Source organism: Bos indicus x Bos taurus, chromosome 15, assembly GCF_003369695.1.
Source record: "Bos indicus x Bos taurus breed Angus x Brahman F1 hybrid chromosome 15, Bos_hybrid_MaternalHap_v2.0, whole genome shotgun sequence".
NCBI classification, from domain to species: Eukaryota; Metazoa; Chordata; class Mammalia; order Artiodactyla; family Bovidae; genus Bos; species Bos indicus x Bos taurus.
This window is the reverse complement of record NC_040090.1, coordinates 960,677-977,752: the sequence shown is the minus strand read 5'-3', so window position 1 is coordinate 977,752 and position 17,076 is coordinate 960,677. Positions and strand designations below refer to the sequence as shown.

The 17,076-nt window shown below is 50.3% G+C and overlaps 1 protein-coding gene across 6 annotated transcripts in view; it reads left to right on the top strand.

Annotated features, from left to right (window-relative positions):
* The window catches only part of STX3 (syntaxin 3), a 50,146-nt gene that overhangs the window by 13,491 nt on the left and 19,579 nt on the right, over positions 1-17,076 (top strand). For 5 of the 6 annotated variants that reach the window (XR_003514616.1, XM_027562213.1, XM_027562211.1 and 2 more), the window contains exon 2: positions 4,727-4,810. Coding sequence is in view for 5 of the 6 variants with exons in the window: in XM_027562213.1 (XP_027418014.1) it covers positions 4,727-4,810 (84 nt within the window). In the remaining variant the exon portion in view is untranslated. Of the gene's footprint in view, positions 1-198; positions 302-4,726; positions 4,811-17,076 lie in introns of those variants that run through there. The other variant, XM_027562215.1, reaches the window with a different exon arrangement.

Genomic DNA, 17,076 nt, shown 5'->3' with positions numbered 1-17,076 from the left:
CTCATCGGAAAAGAACCTGATGCTGGGAAAGATTGAGGGCAGAAGGAGAAGAGGGCATCAGGTTGAGATGGCTGGACGGCATCACCGATGCAAGGGACATGAACTTGGGCAAACTTCGGGAGATGGTGAGGGACGGGAGGCCTGGCGTGCTGCAGTCCATGGGGTCGCAAAGAGCCAGACACGACTGAGCGACGATCAACAGCAGCAACCACGTGCTGTTCATCGTGTAAGGAACGCAAAGCGATTATCTTATTCAATCCTCACAAAAGCCCTGGTGGACACTGTCGCTCCTGTTTTGTAGGTAAGGAAATTGAGGCTCAGAGATGCTGAGCCACGTGAGTGAACAGTCATTGAGCCTCAGTGACCAGCATGGGGGGTGGTGGTTTCCCAGGTGGCTTAGTGGCTAAGATGCCAAGCCGGCCAGTGCAGGAGAGGCAGGTGGACCCCTGGGTCGGGAGGTCGCTTGGAGGAGAGCACTGCAACCCCCTCCAGTCTTCTTGCCTGGGAAATCCTGTGGACACAGGAGCCTGGAGGGCTACAGTCCATGGGGTCGCAGAGTCAGACACGACTGAGCACGTGTGCACGACGAACACGAGATGGAGTCACTTACAAAGCCCAGGTGGTCCTGCTGCTGCAGAGCTGATCTTGACTGAGCCTTTACGTGAGCGCCTCCGTATGTTTAGGCTGCACACCCTTACAATTACGTGGTGGGGAAGCAGACACTTATTAGGCACTGCTGTTGCTGTGTGAAGCTTCCCACAGGTGAGCCTGTTAAGAGTCACAGGGTCTGTGGTGTTGTGACCACTTAGCAGTAGAAAAACTCAGAGCAGTCAGAGAACTTGTTGCAGGCCTCACAGCAGGTCAGTGATAACGACAGGCCTTGAACCCCAGCTCTGGGTGACCCAAGGCTGCTTTTTTCCCCAAATTCGGGCATCCTCTCATTGGAGGTGCCTGCTCAAAGCCGGCAGGTGGGGAGTCCCTGTCCGAAGGGCATGGCTCTCGTGCGTATCATGACAGAGGGCTCAGGCTGCCTCCAGTGCTCCGGGACGATGTCGTTCCCAGCTTCCAGAAACTTCTCTGAGTCCATCCCATGATACAGCCTCACCTCACTTCCTTAGCACATTTGCCTGTTTGAATGAAACTGAGTGGGCACACCCGTGTGTCTTGTGTGTGAGTTACGTGTGTATTCACAGACCTGAGCTGTTTCCCCCCAGTGGGGGTCTCTATCAGACTCTCAACAGGGGTGTGCTGAGTCACGTTCCTGCGGGAAGGTCGGGTTCCTGTTTTTCTAGCGAGGGTCTTGGCGATCCTTCTTGGGAGACAGAGCCCTCTGGAGTCCGCTGAGACGCCCGGGTATTGATGATAGTTGGTAAAAGCAGCATTTTATCTCAAGCTTTAGAAACTGCTGGGTGGATCCAGGCCACTGGCCTCAGTGGGAGTTAGTTATTAAACTAAGTTGATTTCAGTTTTCATTACATCTACAGCATATGGTGTGCGCTCAGTATACATTCGGAATAGGTTAATTAATGACAAGCGCAAGTAATTTCAGGGCTTCCCTGGTGGCTCAGCGGTCAAGAATCTGCCTGCAACGCAGGAGCCAAGGGGTTGATCCCTGGGTTGGGCAGATCTCCTGGAGGAGGCAATGGCAACGGGCTCCAGTATACTTGCCTGGAGAACCCCATGGACAGAGGAGCCTGGTGGGCCCCAGTCCATGGGGTTGCAAGAGTTGGACACGACTTAGCATTAAGCCACTACCACCGCAGGTAATTTCATTTCATTTCATACTTTTTTTTCTCTTTGGCCTTGCCATGTGGTCTGCAAGATCTTCTCTGACCAGGGACTGAACTCGTGCCCGCTGTGTTGGGAGCACAGAGTCTTAACCACTGGACACCAGAAGTCCAAGAGATGTTAATTGCGAGTGACAGAAGCTTCTGGCTAAACAAGTGAAAAGCAGTATTACAAGAATACTGTTGGAAGAAGACCGCGGAAGATCTGTAGAGCTTGCTCTGAGCCGAGGAGTGGGTTTGGGAAGGTGGAGATGAGGGTAGTGTCTCTGTTGCGTGTTGCTAGAGGGCGATTTGGTTCTGTTCATTTCATGATTCAGAATCCTCAGGGAGCCTAGGTGGGCACCGATAACTTTCCCATCATATGGGGAAGGTGGAGGAGGTTAGGTACCTTCCTGAAGGAAGGTGTTCTGGGCAGGCACATACTCCAAGTCTCCAGGTGAAGCCCAAGGCAGCCCTGACCCTCCGGGAGTTCAGGTCAGTGGGGAAGGATCGGTAGGTGAAGGGGTGATTAATATGGGCGGGGTGGGACTGAAGAGGGTTTGCACAGAATGCATTGGGAGCTCAGGGAGGTTTTAAATGTTGCAGGGGGTTGGGGTCAGATCAGGCAGACAGAGAAGTTTGTTCGAGGTTGAATTTTAAAGCCTCAATGAAATTTTGCCAGCTGGACAAATGCATTTCAGGAAGAAGTTCTTGGATGACAGTTCTGCAAGGTGAAAGCATGGTGTGTCCAGAAACATGTTAGGGGTTCCAAGCGCCTGGCCCAGACGCATCATAGAGAAGATAGACATGTGCGCCTGTGGCTGGCTGATGCAGAGGGTTCACAGAAAACAAGAAAATTCTGTAAAACAATTGTCCTTCAATTAAACAAACAAAAAAAAGAGTTGTGAGTGGGAGCCAGATCTTAGGGGGCCCGTGTGCTCTCTTAGGCTTCGGGACTTTTTTTTCCCCGTAGACCATTTTGTGGGCTTTTCCCCCTCTTTTATTTTCCTTTTCTTGAACACAAAATCTTAAAGAAAACTGAGGAGGTGACAGTACCTGATCAAACAATATCTAAGTACCTAACAGTACTTAACTGAGTTCTTAAGGAATGAATTTGGTTTCAGGAAAGGGCCTGGGATTTCTAGGTAGGAAACATCCTTCCTGGGCACAGGGCCACTAGGCTTTGGGACTTTTAATCCTGGGAAATGTTAGGAAGGTGCTCGCGGGGCTGGAGTGGCGTCCTCGACGTCCAAGTCCTTGCACGAGGCTGTGACCCTCGGGTTGCTGAGGGCTGCAGCCACGCCAGAGAACGAGGTGGGGGGCGCTCAGTCCTCACCTGTGTCTGCCTCTCTGCGACCCCAGGGACTGCAGCCCACCAGGCTCCTCTGTCCACAGGGTTTTTCAACCAGGAATACTGGACTGGGTTGCTGTTTCCTCCTCCAGGGGATCTTCCCCACCCAGGGATCGAACCCAGGTCTCTTTCATTGCAGGCGGATTCTTTACCCACCGAGCTCTCGGGGAAGCCTGAGATGATGGGGGCGGTAGTCAAAGGTGGCTCCCCAGAGGACTGGAGAGCCCCACATTTCAGGGGCAGTTCCAGGAACTCCATCAGGACTAGACCATTCCCGGGATGGTAGCTGGGGAGGGAACGGGGGCCCTGGTGGCCTTGCTTGCTCCTGGAGTCCTGTGTTGAGTGGCATGTCTTGGCTTAGGAGGCCACGGGCCCCTGAAGTGTGTGGAGAGCCGGTATCGAGGTTCATCCCCCTCGCCGCCTCCACCCCCTGCAACCCCTTCTCCCCCGTGCCTAGGGATGGGGTGCTGTGTGGACTGCAGCAGTCGGGGGACGTCTGGGAAGAACGCAGAAGCAGCTCGGGCCCTTTGGTGGGTGGGCATGGGGGCACTTCCTCTCGCTGCCGCTTCGTGGTCCTGCAGGGGTGGTTGAATGAGATTCAGAAAGCCGGCGTCGCCGGGGGTGCTGGAGCCTGCGGGAGGGCTTCCTGTTTGCTGTGAACACGAGCTCTGACCCGGAGCTCTCGCAGCGGTGCCCTTCCCTTTACATCGGGTGGTTGCTGAAAACGGGAAAAGGTTTGCTCCCACCGTGAGGATTTGAAGCTGGTGCTTTGGAGGAATCGGGACTAATACATATATCCCTGGTGGGGTAGGTCATACGCCTGAACATTGTTAGAAACACGGGATCCAGACCCGAAGGACGGGCTGGAATCTCGTCTCCAGCACTAGCTGTGTGGTCTTGGCCTCTCTGTTCTCGGGTCTCCAACTGGAATAAGTTACAATAACAGCACCAATACCATCATCACCACCCCCGAACACGATGCTCACTGCGCACTTGCAGCCTGCCGGGCCCTGTGCAAGTGTTTCCTAGCCATCATGTCACTCATTTTGTAAACAAACCTGTGATTCAAGTGGTGTTATGATTAGCACTTTATGGATGAGGAGAGCTGGGGTCGGTCGATTGATTGGTGTTTTTCTTTTTTTCCTCTCTCTGTGTTTAACTGAAAGTCGCTCAGTCATGTCTGACTTTCTGTGATACAGTCCATGGGATTCTCCAGGCCGCAACATTGGAGTGGGTAGCCTTTCCCTTCTCCAGCGGATCTTCCCGACCCCGGAATCGAACCAGGGTCTCCTGCACTGCAGGTGGATTGTTCACCAGCTGAGCTCCCTGTAGTTGATTTACAATGTTGCATTAATTTCTGGTGTGATTGAGCCATGTATACATTCTTTGGGGAGCTAGGACTTGAACTCAGAGTGTATGAGAGGTTGCTGCGGCTCCCGGTGCTTGGTGCGTGCTCAGCGCTCTCGGGTTGCTGCATCGCGAGCCGTTCCGAGACCTGCAGGTCGCATGTGAGACGCGCACCAGTGCGGCTCCCGCTGCTTGGTGCGTGCTCAGCGCTCTCGGGTTTCCTGGGCTTTTGGTCTCACCTCGTTCTTTTCGTCCCTCACAGAAGCAGCTGACGCAGGATGACGACACCGACGAGGTCGAGATCGCTGTTGACAACACAGCTTTCATGGACGAGTTCTTCTCCGAGGTGGGTGCCTTCCGTGTGTTTCTTCTGAATGGACGTAAGGAACCGTAGCTTCCTTAGGCAACGGTAAAGCCCGTAGGTCTTTCGGGGGCAGCAGAGGAAAGCCAGTCTTCTGCTGGGGGGGAGCCAGGCCGAGAGGCTGCGAGGAGAGTCCCCGTTACTGGGGAGGACGTGGGCTTCTACTCTCACTGAGAAACCCAGCAGGAGGTAAACCATGCACATCAAAGAGACGCTGTTAAAGCCACGCTCGTGATGACATTTTCATGGTGTCCTTTCTTGCCTACAAGAGAATTTAAATAGGGAACCACGCCAGGGGACCCAGCCATGAACGTAAGGGAAAAAAAAGCGTTTCATGGCATTTTTAGGCCTGTAATTGGGATAGATCTGAATTGTTGTTACCAAAAATTCAATCCCTTTGACTTAATTCTGGTAACAACTCACAAACCAAGAAACCACCAGTTAATGTCTTTTGAAATTCAGCAGAGGCAGAAATGGGTGGCCCGTGTGTACAGATTCGCATGGCCTTTGAGGTAGAGGGTCCTGCTGGACGGTGCTGTGGGAGGCGCGAGTGATGGAGAGCTTGGGGAAGGGGCGCGTGTGTCACGGACAGAAACGCAGGCGCTGGAGCCAGGGGAGCTCGGGTTCGCCTCTCAGCCCAGGGGCCTTCCCTGGCGGTGGTGCTTAAGACTTTACCTTCCGGCGCAGTGGAGATGGGTTCACTCCCCAGTCGGGGGGACCTAAGATCCCACATGCCCCATGACTAAAAACCCAAAACATGAAACAGAAGCAATATTGGAACAAATTCAATAAAGGCTTTAAAAATGAATGACCCATATAAAAAAAAATCTCAGCCCTGCTTCTGACAGCTGCCATTCTTATGAACATTCCTTCACAGTCTTGTTTCCTTTATCTGTACATTGGGACCGATAATATAATTCCCCAAAGGACTATTAGGAGGATTAAGCGGCTCCTGTTTCTGAAACGTTCATGTAGCGCCTGCCGTATAAGCACGTGTTTATACGTGTTGCACCCAGACCAAACCAAAGCGCTCCAGCTCCAGCTGCAGCTGCACCGCTGCCATCCCGTGGCTTCTTTATTTAGGCTTTTAATTGCTGTATCTAAAGAGGTGTCCTGCTCTCTCTGCACACAGGTGTGGGTTCCTCTCGGCCTCCAGGCTGTGGGTGTGGGGAAGCACCCTCTGGCTCCTCTCTCAGTGGAGCGGGGCGCGATGGCCCGGCCACCCATCTGTGAGGGTCAGAGCGGGTTCAGGGTGAGCGTGAGTGTGTGCACGGCTGACTGGGAAGTTGGCCCGGACTGCGCCCCACCCTTCCCGTGGGTGGGCCCGTCCCTTTGCTGCAGGAGTCGTAATGAGATCAGACGATGCTTGAGTTATTTACGAGTCCAGTGTTGTTCTAGGTGTGGACACTGGAAGGAAGAGCTCTTCCAGTTCAGCGCTGGGCGTGGGCGTGAGGAGCTGGGTGACGTCACTGCAGCTCATCGCCCTGGTCTTGCCTCAGAGAACCAATTACATTGACTTCTTTCCTAAGATCAGGACTTTCTACAGTAACGGTGTCCTCCCTTTTCTCTTAACCCAGTAAGAGGGGACCTGAGAGGCAGTGTTCCTTGGGAGGTGGGCAGATGGGTGGGCCTTGGTTTCCACGACCAGGTCTGAGTCTACCCTCAAGCCTTTAAATAGCAGTTAACCTTGGGCCAGTTCCTGAACCCAGCTGGGCTTTAATCCCTGCTCTGGAAATCAGGAACAGCAGAACTTACCTTTCAAGCCTGGCCCGAGGATCCCTTGAGATCACGTGAGGATCGTACATCTGGAAAGCATTATCTGAGCCGGAAAGTGCCAGATGGAGGGTAGTTATTTTTGGAGACTTAACAAGGTCTCTGCGGCTGCCGCTTTTCTTCTTGCTTTCTTTTTGTTAAATGCTTTTCTATCATTAAAAAAAAAAGGCCCCATCATATTTAAGGTAGAGAAGAGGACAGCGTGCTTGGCTGGGATGAGCATGATTCTTTTGGACTTAATTCCTTATCTGCCACTGTGTGATCTTGGGCATGTGTCTTTTTTTCAACATTTTGTTTTGTATTGGGGTATAGCTAATTAATGGGCTTCCCTCGTGGCTCAGAGGGTGAAGAATCTGCTTGCAGTGTGGGAGACTTGGGTTCGATCCCTGGGTTGGGAAGATTCCCTGGAGAAAGGAATGGGTACCCACTCCAGTATTCTGGCCTGCAAATTCTGTGGACAGAGGCTGCAGTCCATGGGGTCACAAAGAGTAGGGCACGACTAACTTTCACTTCACTTTCATAGCTGATTAACAATGTTGTGATGGTTTTGGGGGAATAACGAAGGGACTCAACCACGCATATACATGTAACCATTCTCCCCCAAACTGCCCTCCGATCCAGGCCTCCACGTAACATTGAGCGGAGTTTTATGTGCTGCGCAGTAGGTCCTTGTTGGTTATCGTTTTAAATCTGTACACCAGGGTATACACGGCCATCCCAAACTCCCTAACTACCCCTTCCCCCCATTCTCCCGACAACCATAAGCTGGGTCCAAAGTCTGTGAATCTCTTTCTGTTTTGTGAGTCAATTCATTTGTATCATTTCCTTTTAGATTCCACATATAAGGGATGTCATAGGATATTTCTCCTCCTCTGTATGACTTTCTTCACTCAGTGTGACACTCTTCAGGTCCATCCATGTGGCTGCAGAGTCTTTCATTCTTTTTCATGGCTGAGTAATATTCCGTCATGTACACGTACCACATCTTTTTTATCCATTCCTCTGGTGATGGACGTCTAGGTTGCTTCTGCGTCTTGCCTGCTGTAAACAGTGCTGCTGTGGACATTGGGGCACATGTATCCTTTCGAATCGTCTTCTCCACATGTATGTCCAGCAGTGGGATTGCAGGGTCATACGTTAGCTCTATTTTTAGTTTTTTAAGGAACTTCCATACTGTCCTCCATAGTGGCTTTACCAATTTGTATTCCCACCAGCAGTGTAGGAGGCTTCCCTTCCCTCCACATCCTTACCAGCATTTATTTGTGGGCTTTTGGTGACAGCCGTTCTGGCTGCTATGAGATGATATTTCGTTGTGGTTTTGATTTCACGTCTCTGGTCACTAGCGATGGTGCAGATCTCTGCATCTGCCTCGTTGGCCATCTGTCTGTCTTCTTTGGAGAAACGTCTGTTTAGATGCTCTGCTATCGGCACGTGTCTTAACCTCTCTAAGTCTCTGTGGGTTTAGCTGTGAAGTGGGGAGAAAAATATTCATCTCCTGATAAGTTGGGGGTGAAAGGAGCCAAGACTCAGGAAGTGCTCACAAGGGAGCTCGGTAAAGGTTAATTCCATCCCTTCACATCTAATAGGGCGCAGAGAGGCTCCGTGTTGGAGGCTCTGTCTCTGGGCAGAGACAGGAGGGAGCCGGTGCACAGGTCTTGGTCTGCATCTCAGCTGTGCTCATGACAGTGGTATAGCTTTGGAAAAGTTGTGTGACTGCTCTCAACCCCGCTTTCCTCTGGAACAGGCCTAGCAGTGTTGCTCTTGGGTCACTAAGTGGTATCTGACTCTGTGACCCCAAGGACCGCAGTACGCCAGCTCTGCTGTCCTCCACTGCTCTCTGAGTTTGCTCAGACTCATGTCCGCTGAGTTGGTGATGCCATCCAACCATCTCATCCTCTATTGTCCCCTTCTCCTCCCACCTTCAATCTTTCCCAGCATCAGGTCTTTTCCAATGAGTCAGCTCTTCCCATTAGGTGGCCAAAGTTTTGGAGCTTCAGCTTCAGCATCAGTCCTTCCAATGAATATTCAGGACTGATTTCCATTAGGATGGACCAGTTGGATCTCCTTGCAGTCCAAGGGACTCTGAAGAGTCTTCTCCAACACCACAATGCAAATGCATCAATTCTTCAGCGCCCAGCTTTCTTTGTAGTCCAGCTCTCACATCTGTACATGACTGCTAGAAAAACCATAGCTTCGACTAAACTGATCTATGTTGGCAAAGTAATGTCTCTGCTTTTTAATATGCTGTCTAGGTTGGTCATAGCTTTCCTTCTAAGGAGCAAGCATCTTCATGGCTGCAGTCACCGTCCACAGTGATTTTGATTTTTATAATAACTTTGATTTTGACTGTATAATAATCAAAGGTTTTTGATTATCATATTCATAATAACCAGCAGTATTTCCTGCTGGTTGTTATAAAATGAGAAAGTAATGGATATTCCTGCACAGTGTGTGACCTACGGTAAGTTTATCTTCAGTAAATTTAAGTTTTCTCACCATTCTGTTCCCCAGTATATTTGTTAATGTGTATATATATACACACATTATATATGTAGGAAGGAAATGGCCACCCACTCCAGTATTCTTGCCTAGAGAATCCTGTGGACAGAGGAGCCTGGTGGGCTGCTGTCCATAGGGTCGCACAGAGTTGGACATGACTGAAGCGACTTAGCATGCATGCATATATATATATCACAAAGTCTACTTTAGAGAACGTGGTCTGGAAATATCCTCGAAGGTGGATTAAAGTGCATTCCAGATAATGGGGGTTTGGGGAAATGAAAAGGTTTCCCTCTTCGCGTGTCTGAGGAACACACCCAGTGCCTTCGGCAGGATGGAGCAGAGTAGCTTGCTTGTGAGTGTGCTCTTGTGATAAAAAGTACACAAGACTTTTATCTTTTGGACTTTTGGACTGCTTCCAGCAAATGGTCACCCGTGGTCATTTGCAAGGCCTGACGGTGTGAATCGCAGGTGGTCGGGGAGGCACTTGTAAGGTACAGATGCTGTCACAAGACCAGGAGGTGTTCAAAATGTACTTTGCCCTGTGAAACTCAAATGATTTCTCTCGCCTCCCAGTTACTACAGAAAAGAATTGACCCCTGGGTGTTGAGGCCTCACAGGCTGATTAAGCCAGGGTCTAGCAAATGATAAACCTCAGATTTTTGTCTAATTGGCAGTTGTCTGCATATTTGCCTTCGTCTTTTTGTTCAGCTGGCAGAGAGTACAAAGTTTTGGAGAAAACAGGACCTACCTGATTGTATCTGCTTATATAATAAATCACTGTAGCAGTTAGTGGGGTAGAGTAACCTTGCTGTAATACTGACGGATTCTGTGGATTAGGGATTTAGGGTTCAGACAAGGGCCCACCGGAGGTTTTTGTTTTTTTTCTTTTTGGCCCTGCTGTGTGGCTTATGGATCTCGGTTCCCTGACCAGGGATTGAACCTGGGCCCCGGCAGTGAAAGCACTGAGCCTCAACCACTAGACCACCGGGAACTCCCAGAGGTGGCGTATTTCTGCTGCACAGTTTCTGGGGTCTTGACTAGCCAGAGTCTGGAATCTCAGAGGCTTTTAACTCAGGCGTCTGGTGCCTGAAGGAGACACCAGGGTGTCTCAGAGGAGACCTGTATTTCACCTCTTTCTGTGGCTTGGGCTTCTCAGCACGATGGACTCAGGGTCATTGGTTTGGGGGGCGGCTCAGGGCTCCAAGGCAGGCCTGGCAGCTGTGGAAGTCACACCGCCCATCATTTGTACTGTGCGCTGATGCTGAAGCAGTCATAAGCCTGCCTGACTCAACAGAGGACTACACAGATAGCCCTCTCAATGAGGAGATGGAAGGGTTTGTGCCATGACCATGTGGTCCACCACTTATTATTCTCTTTATTTGGCTGCACTGGGTCTTCGCTGCCACACGCAGAGCCCTTCACTGCAGCGCGTGGGCTCTTCGTCACGATGTGCAGACTTCTCAGTAGTTGTAGCACAATAGGCTGAGTTTCCTTGTGGCATGTGGGATCTTAGTTCCCCGACCAGGGATCAAACCCATGTCCTCAGCGTTAGAAGGCAGATCCTTAACCACCATGTTTCAAAACCACCAGAGTCACAGCTCCATGTGGCATCACCCTACACCAGCATCCCTTCACAGGAGGCTGGGATTGATCGCTGGGTCGGGAAGATACCCTGGAGGAGGACATGGCGACCCACTCCAGCATTGTTGCCTGGGGACCCCCACGAATGGAGGAACCTGGTGGGCTACAGTCTATAGGGTTGCAAAGAGTCGAACACGACCGAGTGACTGAACACACACACCAGGCCGTGAGAACAGCTCGGAAATCCTCTTCTCAGGGAGGAAAACTACCCAGATCCTTCACGCTGCCCTACCTTGTGGCCCTTTGGCTGGCGACGGATCCCATGGTCGCGGCCACCCTTCGCTTAGAGTGGAGATCAGAAAAGTGAGAGACGGCTAAGGGGCAGGATTGTCCGGATTACCACCGGATTACCACAGAATCCAGCCTCTAGACCTGGCAACCCCTCTGCCCAAAGAAAATCAGTTCTGTTAACACGGGAGGGCGGGGCCAGGTGGGGAATGAGTTCTGTTAACACGGGAGGGCGGGGCCAGGTGGGGATGCCTGTTGGGTTGCGGTGTGAGATGCCCAAAGACTTCAATTATGTTTGAGAAACACATCATACTCTTTTCCTCCCATGGAGACTGGAAATGACATGAACTTGTTAGAGGTTCTGAGGAGCCCTACAGTGAAGAAACCTGGTTAAGTTGCCTGTCTTAACAGTTATTTTTTCATGGAACCCTTTCTGACGTGTAACTTCTGCTAACGAGAGGAATGAACTTATTGCCGAGAATGCTGTCATAAACTTTTCTTTCTTGGATGTGCTTAAAAAGGGGGGTGTCAGTTTCGCAGTGGTTTATGGAGCAAGCTTGTCTCCAGAGTTACATGTATTCATTTCTTTATTCATTGAACAAACTTCTACCGAGGGCCACCACGTGCTTAGCGCAGTGATGCGGATCCATGTGGACGAGGGAACAAGGCCAGTGGAGCTGTGGCCGGTTAGAGAAGCTAGGAGGCGTGCAGTCTTGTGACTTTTGTTAAAACGAAGATCCTCAAAGTGGGTGTAACTTGGAAATCTAGGTGTTAAGTCAGATCTAGGAGGCTAAACACTCTTCACCTCATGCCTGAAGTAGCACCTTCAGATGCCTAGTTGGGCTGGAAGGTTCTGTGTTTCTGGGCTCGATATGCAGGCAGGAAGCCCTTTTTGGTCATTTGCCTGTTTGCTCCTGGCTTCATTTATCGCCCTTCCCGTGCTCTGCTCTGTATTGCAAGGGACCCCTTGCCCCAGGTCCCTTACTGGATTTTGCTGTGTCTGACCCAGGGGAGGCACCTCAGAAGATTAAAGGTGGTGGGAATGAGGCCATGGTTTTCCTCCCAGACATGTCTCCTCCGTGACCTCAGCTTTCACTCCATCAGCCCTGCCTCTGTGGTCCCCGTTCTGCTGGTCGGCCACCAAGGCCTGGCTCCACCAGAGGGGCCCCGGGGACCATGCCTGCCTTCTTTGTCCCTGCAGCCGGCTGGTGCCCGTTTCCAGGATGCCTCGCTGTCCTCTGGCTTCTCAGCTCTTGCACCTCTCTCTCTCTGGCTGCCCTGGGTCTTTGATGCGGGCATGGGCTTTCTCTGGTTGTGTTGCATGGGCTTCTCTTGCGGTGTGAGGACTCCAGAGCACGCGGGCTCAGGAGTTGTAGTGTGTGGGCTTACTTGCCTTGTGGCCTGTGGGACCTCACTTCTCTGACCAGGGATCAAACCCATGTCCCCTGCATTGGCGGTGGAGTCTTAAACACTGGCCCCCAGGCACATCCCTCAGCTCATTTCTGTCAAGAATTCCCTGTATTTTGATACTTCAGTTAAAATAACTCAATAGATTTCTATTTTCTTGACCATGTTTTGGGCGGCACAAAGCCCAAATACACTTAACTGATTTGACCGAGAATACTAGTTGTCACAGGTCAGCATAGCTCTGAGATCACGCGTCTCTTTTCATTCATAAACGGAGAGTTGAAACACCACTCACAGTCTTGGTAAAATCCCCTGAGGGACTTGACTTCTGATGCTTGGCTGACTGAGACCTTTCTCTGTCCTTCCCTGTCAATGTTTGTTTGCTTCCCAAAGCAAAGAAGCAAACGAATCAGAGGACTTGCCTTCTAATACAAAGACTTTTGGGGATTATATGATTTTTGAAGAAAGGTGTATGCATTGACAGAGGAAGAATAATTATTTGACCCTTACAATCCTATTACTTTTGTTGCCTTAAAAGGTGGCATGTAATAAATTTCAGTAAATAAATATGAAAGATTTAACACCTAACTTAGCAGTATGATGGGTGGTGGTGGTAGTTTACTTGTGTCTGATTCTTTGCAGCCTCATGGACTGTAGCCTTCCAGGCTCCTCTGTCCATGGGATTTCCTAGGCAAGAGCACTGGAGTGGATTGCCATTACCTTCTCCAGGGAAATCTTCCTGATCCAGGGTTTGAACCCAGGTCTCCTGCATTGCAGGTGGATTCTTTACTGTCCGAGTCCCCTAGGTAAGACAAAGCCTTACACCCTACCCCGCAGTATCTGCCAGTCTCCAGAGTAGTGCTTTCTCTGCTTTTAGATTAGAGTCCACTGGCTAATTAGATCCACTGGGAAGAGGCCATCCATGTCGTGAAAATAGCTCCCTCATTTTAGTCAGATGGTGGTGATTAGTACAGTCCTTCTGGGTAGGGAGGGGTTGGGTCCGGGACCCCGCTGGATACCAAACCCCTGGGTGCTCAAGTCTCTTACATAAAGTGGTGTAGTATTTGCATATAATCTACACATAGCTGACTACCTTAAATCACTTTAAATCATCTCTAGATTACTTATGATGCCTCAGTTCAGTTCAGTCCAGTTGCTCAGTTGTGTCCGACTCTTTGCGACTCCATGAATCGCTGCACGCCAGGCCTCCCTGTCCATCACCAATCTTGGAGTTCACTCAAACCCATGTCCATCGAGTTGGTGATGCCATCCAACCATCTCATCCTCTGTCGTCCCCTTCTCCTCCTGCCCCCAATACCTCCTAGCATCAGGGTCTTTTCAAATGAGTCACCTCTTCCCATGAGGTGGCCAAAGTACTGGAGTTTCAGCTTTAGCATCAGTCCTTTCAATGAACACCCAGGACTGATCTCCTTTAGGATGGACTGGTTGGATCTCCTTGCAGTCCAAGGGACTCTCAAGAGTCTTCTCCAACACCACAGTTCAAAAGCATCAATTCTTTGGTGCTCAGCTTTCTTCACAGTCCAACTCTCACATCCATACATGACCACAGGAAAAACCATAGCCTTGACTAGATGGACCTTTGTTGGCAAAGTAATGTTTCTGCTTTTTAATATGCTGTCTAGGTTGGTCATAACTTTCCTTCCAAGGAGTAAGCATCTTTTAATTTCATGGCTGCAATCACCATCTGCAGTGATTTTGGAGCTCCCAAAAATAAAGTCTGACACTGTTTCCACTGTTTCCCCATCTATTTCCCATGAAGTGATGGGACCGGATGCCATGATCTTAGTTTTCTGAATGCCTGGTACCATGTAAATGCTATGTAAATAGTTGTCAAATAGTTGTCAAATTTGAGTTTTGCTTTTTGGAACTTTCTGGAATAGTTTTTCCCCTTGAGTATTTTTGCATTGAATCCATACACACAGAACCTGAGGATACAGACAGCGGCCCGTATACTGTGGTAATTACGGTTAGTTCCGTGAACAGATACCCAATGTGAAGAGCAGTTAACTTGCTGTCCTTTGTGGACATCACAGAGCATTTTGTTAACGTCGGGATTGCCGTGAGGCTTGGAGACCTGCTTGGAAAGGCTCAGCGGAGTGCCTGGCAGGCAGTACCAGTGCAGTGACTGCTGGCTGCCCTCGTCTTTGTCGGCAGCACCGCCCGGCGTTTCTGAGCACGTAGTGCGCCATGTCTTACCTCGCGTAACGCTCACACCAACTCGGGGAGGTGGGAAATAGGATAATCCTTGTTCACAGGTGAGAGGACTGGGGCTCGGAGGGTAAGCGGCTTGTTCACGGTCACTGACTGCTAAGGGTGGAGCCAGAATGTGCACCTGGTCTGATCCTAACTTATGTCTTAAACTGTGCTATCCAGATCGCCCCATTCCTGACAAATCATTGAAAAGCGCATTTAAAACAGTATTTATTTTTATTTATTTGGCCATGCCAGGTCTTAGCTGTGGCACGTGAACTCTTGTTTGTGGCATGTGCAATCTGGGTCCCCAGGCAGGGGTCAAACCTGGGTCCCCTGCATTGGGAGTCTTACCAGAGTCTTACCAATACAATAAATAGGCATTGAGGATGTTTTAGCTGCAAATTTAGCATGGTGATTAAAAAAAGAAAAACGTTTGGATTGGTTCCTTCAGTCAACAGCATTTCTTGAGCACTCCTTGGAGAAAAGGTCCTTCCAGGGAGTTTTGGTTAGAGAAAAGAGGGCCCATGACACCGGTCAGAGGTCCCTGAGCCGGTCTCACGGAATGGTGAGTGGATTCCACCCCTCCACCTGACACAGGCTGGACGCACATGGACCTGGGAGAAGATGAGCCAGGGAGGCGGTTCTTGCGCCTTCACCCAGTCCAGGAGATGGGGTTTGGATCTAAGAGATGCGGGTTCAGACCTCGCTTTTACCTCTTCCTGCCGTTACGGCCTTGACTGACATCCTCGGTTGCGTTGAGCTGCAGTGTTCTCGTGCATAAAAAGGGTAGCGATGGTGACGTCACAGCCATCCAGCAAAGAGCCTTGTTTATGGGACAGGTGTGAGTTAAATCAGGTTTAGTTCTTAAATACATTATTGTGCGGGGTAATGTCAGTCTCTTTAAAACAACCTGAACACACAGACAAACAGCACTGAATGCTTCGATTCAGCACTTAGATTTCCTGCTTGCCCTGCCCTTCCCAGTCTTTGGTTATCTGGCAAATGCACAAAAAGGAAGTTAACGGCATGTACCTGCTACCCTGAAGTACTCAGAAAGTCACCTTTGAGAAGAACTAACGCTTCCAGGAAAACACAGACACAAAGTTAGAAGGAACAAAAAAGCTCTGTGATTGGCCAGTTGCCCATCCTGAAGTCCTGAAGGTGTTCTGCAGTTCCTTGGTGAGCTGACTAAATCGCTGGATTACTCAGTCAGAGTCCCTGAAGCAGCTCCAGATGGGCAGGCTATGAGGACAGAGGGAGGGGCAGCTTCTGTGGGTGCAGGATGAGGGCAGGCAGCAGTGGAGGCCCCTGACCTGGAAAGCTCTGCAGACAGGCTGGGGACGGAGCCTGGGTCCAGTTCTCCCATCCGCTGGGCCGTCTAGTCGTGTCTAGAGCGACTCTGGGCTTGGGGCCCAACAGTCTCACCCTACCAACAACTTCCTACCTTGTCTTCCTACCACTGAACAGACTTTGAGTCAGGATGCTCTTCACGTTATGGAGTAATAATATTCCAGGAGGTACTTTTCGAGTCATCCAGTCCTTAGGAGTCATCAAAACGTTAGGCTTTTGACTTCTTTTCTAAAAAGCGGAGTGTAATTGCTTTATGATGTTGTGTTAGTTCCTGCTGTACACCACAGTGACCAGCTATCTGGGTCCGCACGGCCCCGCCTGCTGGACCTCCCTCCCACCCACGCCTCAGCCCAGCCCTCTCGGCCGTCACGGAGCATCGGGCTGGCCCCGTGCGGTGCAGCAGGTTCCCACCCGCTGTCCGCATCACACGTGTCGTGCATCCTCGTCAGTGCTGCTTTCCCAGTTCATCTCGCCCTCTCCGACCCCGCTGTGTCCACCTGTCCATTCTGTGTCTGTCTCTGTTCCTGCCCTGCAAATAGTTTCATCTATACCAGTTTTTAGATTGCACATACGGGCATAGGCTTGGGTTACTGAGAATTTGAATGGTTTGCCTTGCAAATGAACAGAGATCATTCTGTCGTTTTTGAGATTGCATCCAAGTGCTGCATATCGGACTCTTTTGTTGACCGCGATGGCTTCTCCATTTCTTCTGAGGGATTCCTGCCCACAGTAGTAGATATAATGGTCGTCTGAGTTAAATTCACCCATTCCAGTCCATCTTAGTTCGCTGATTCTTAAAATGTCAGTGTTCACTCTTGCCATCTCCTGCTTGACCACTTCAATTTGCCTTGATTCATGGACCTAACATTCCAGGTTCCTATGCAATATTGCTCTTTACAGCATCGGGCTTTGCTTCCATCACCCGTCACATCCACAACTGGATATTGTTTTTGCTTTGGCTCCATCCCTTCACTCTTTCTGGAGTTATTTCTCCACTGATCTCCAGTAGCATATTGGGCACCTACCGACCTGGGGAGTTCCTCTTTCAGTGTCCTATCTTTTTGCCTTTTCACACTGTTCATGGGGTTCTCAAGGCAAGAATACTGAAGTGGTTTGCCATTCCCTTCTCCAGTGGA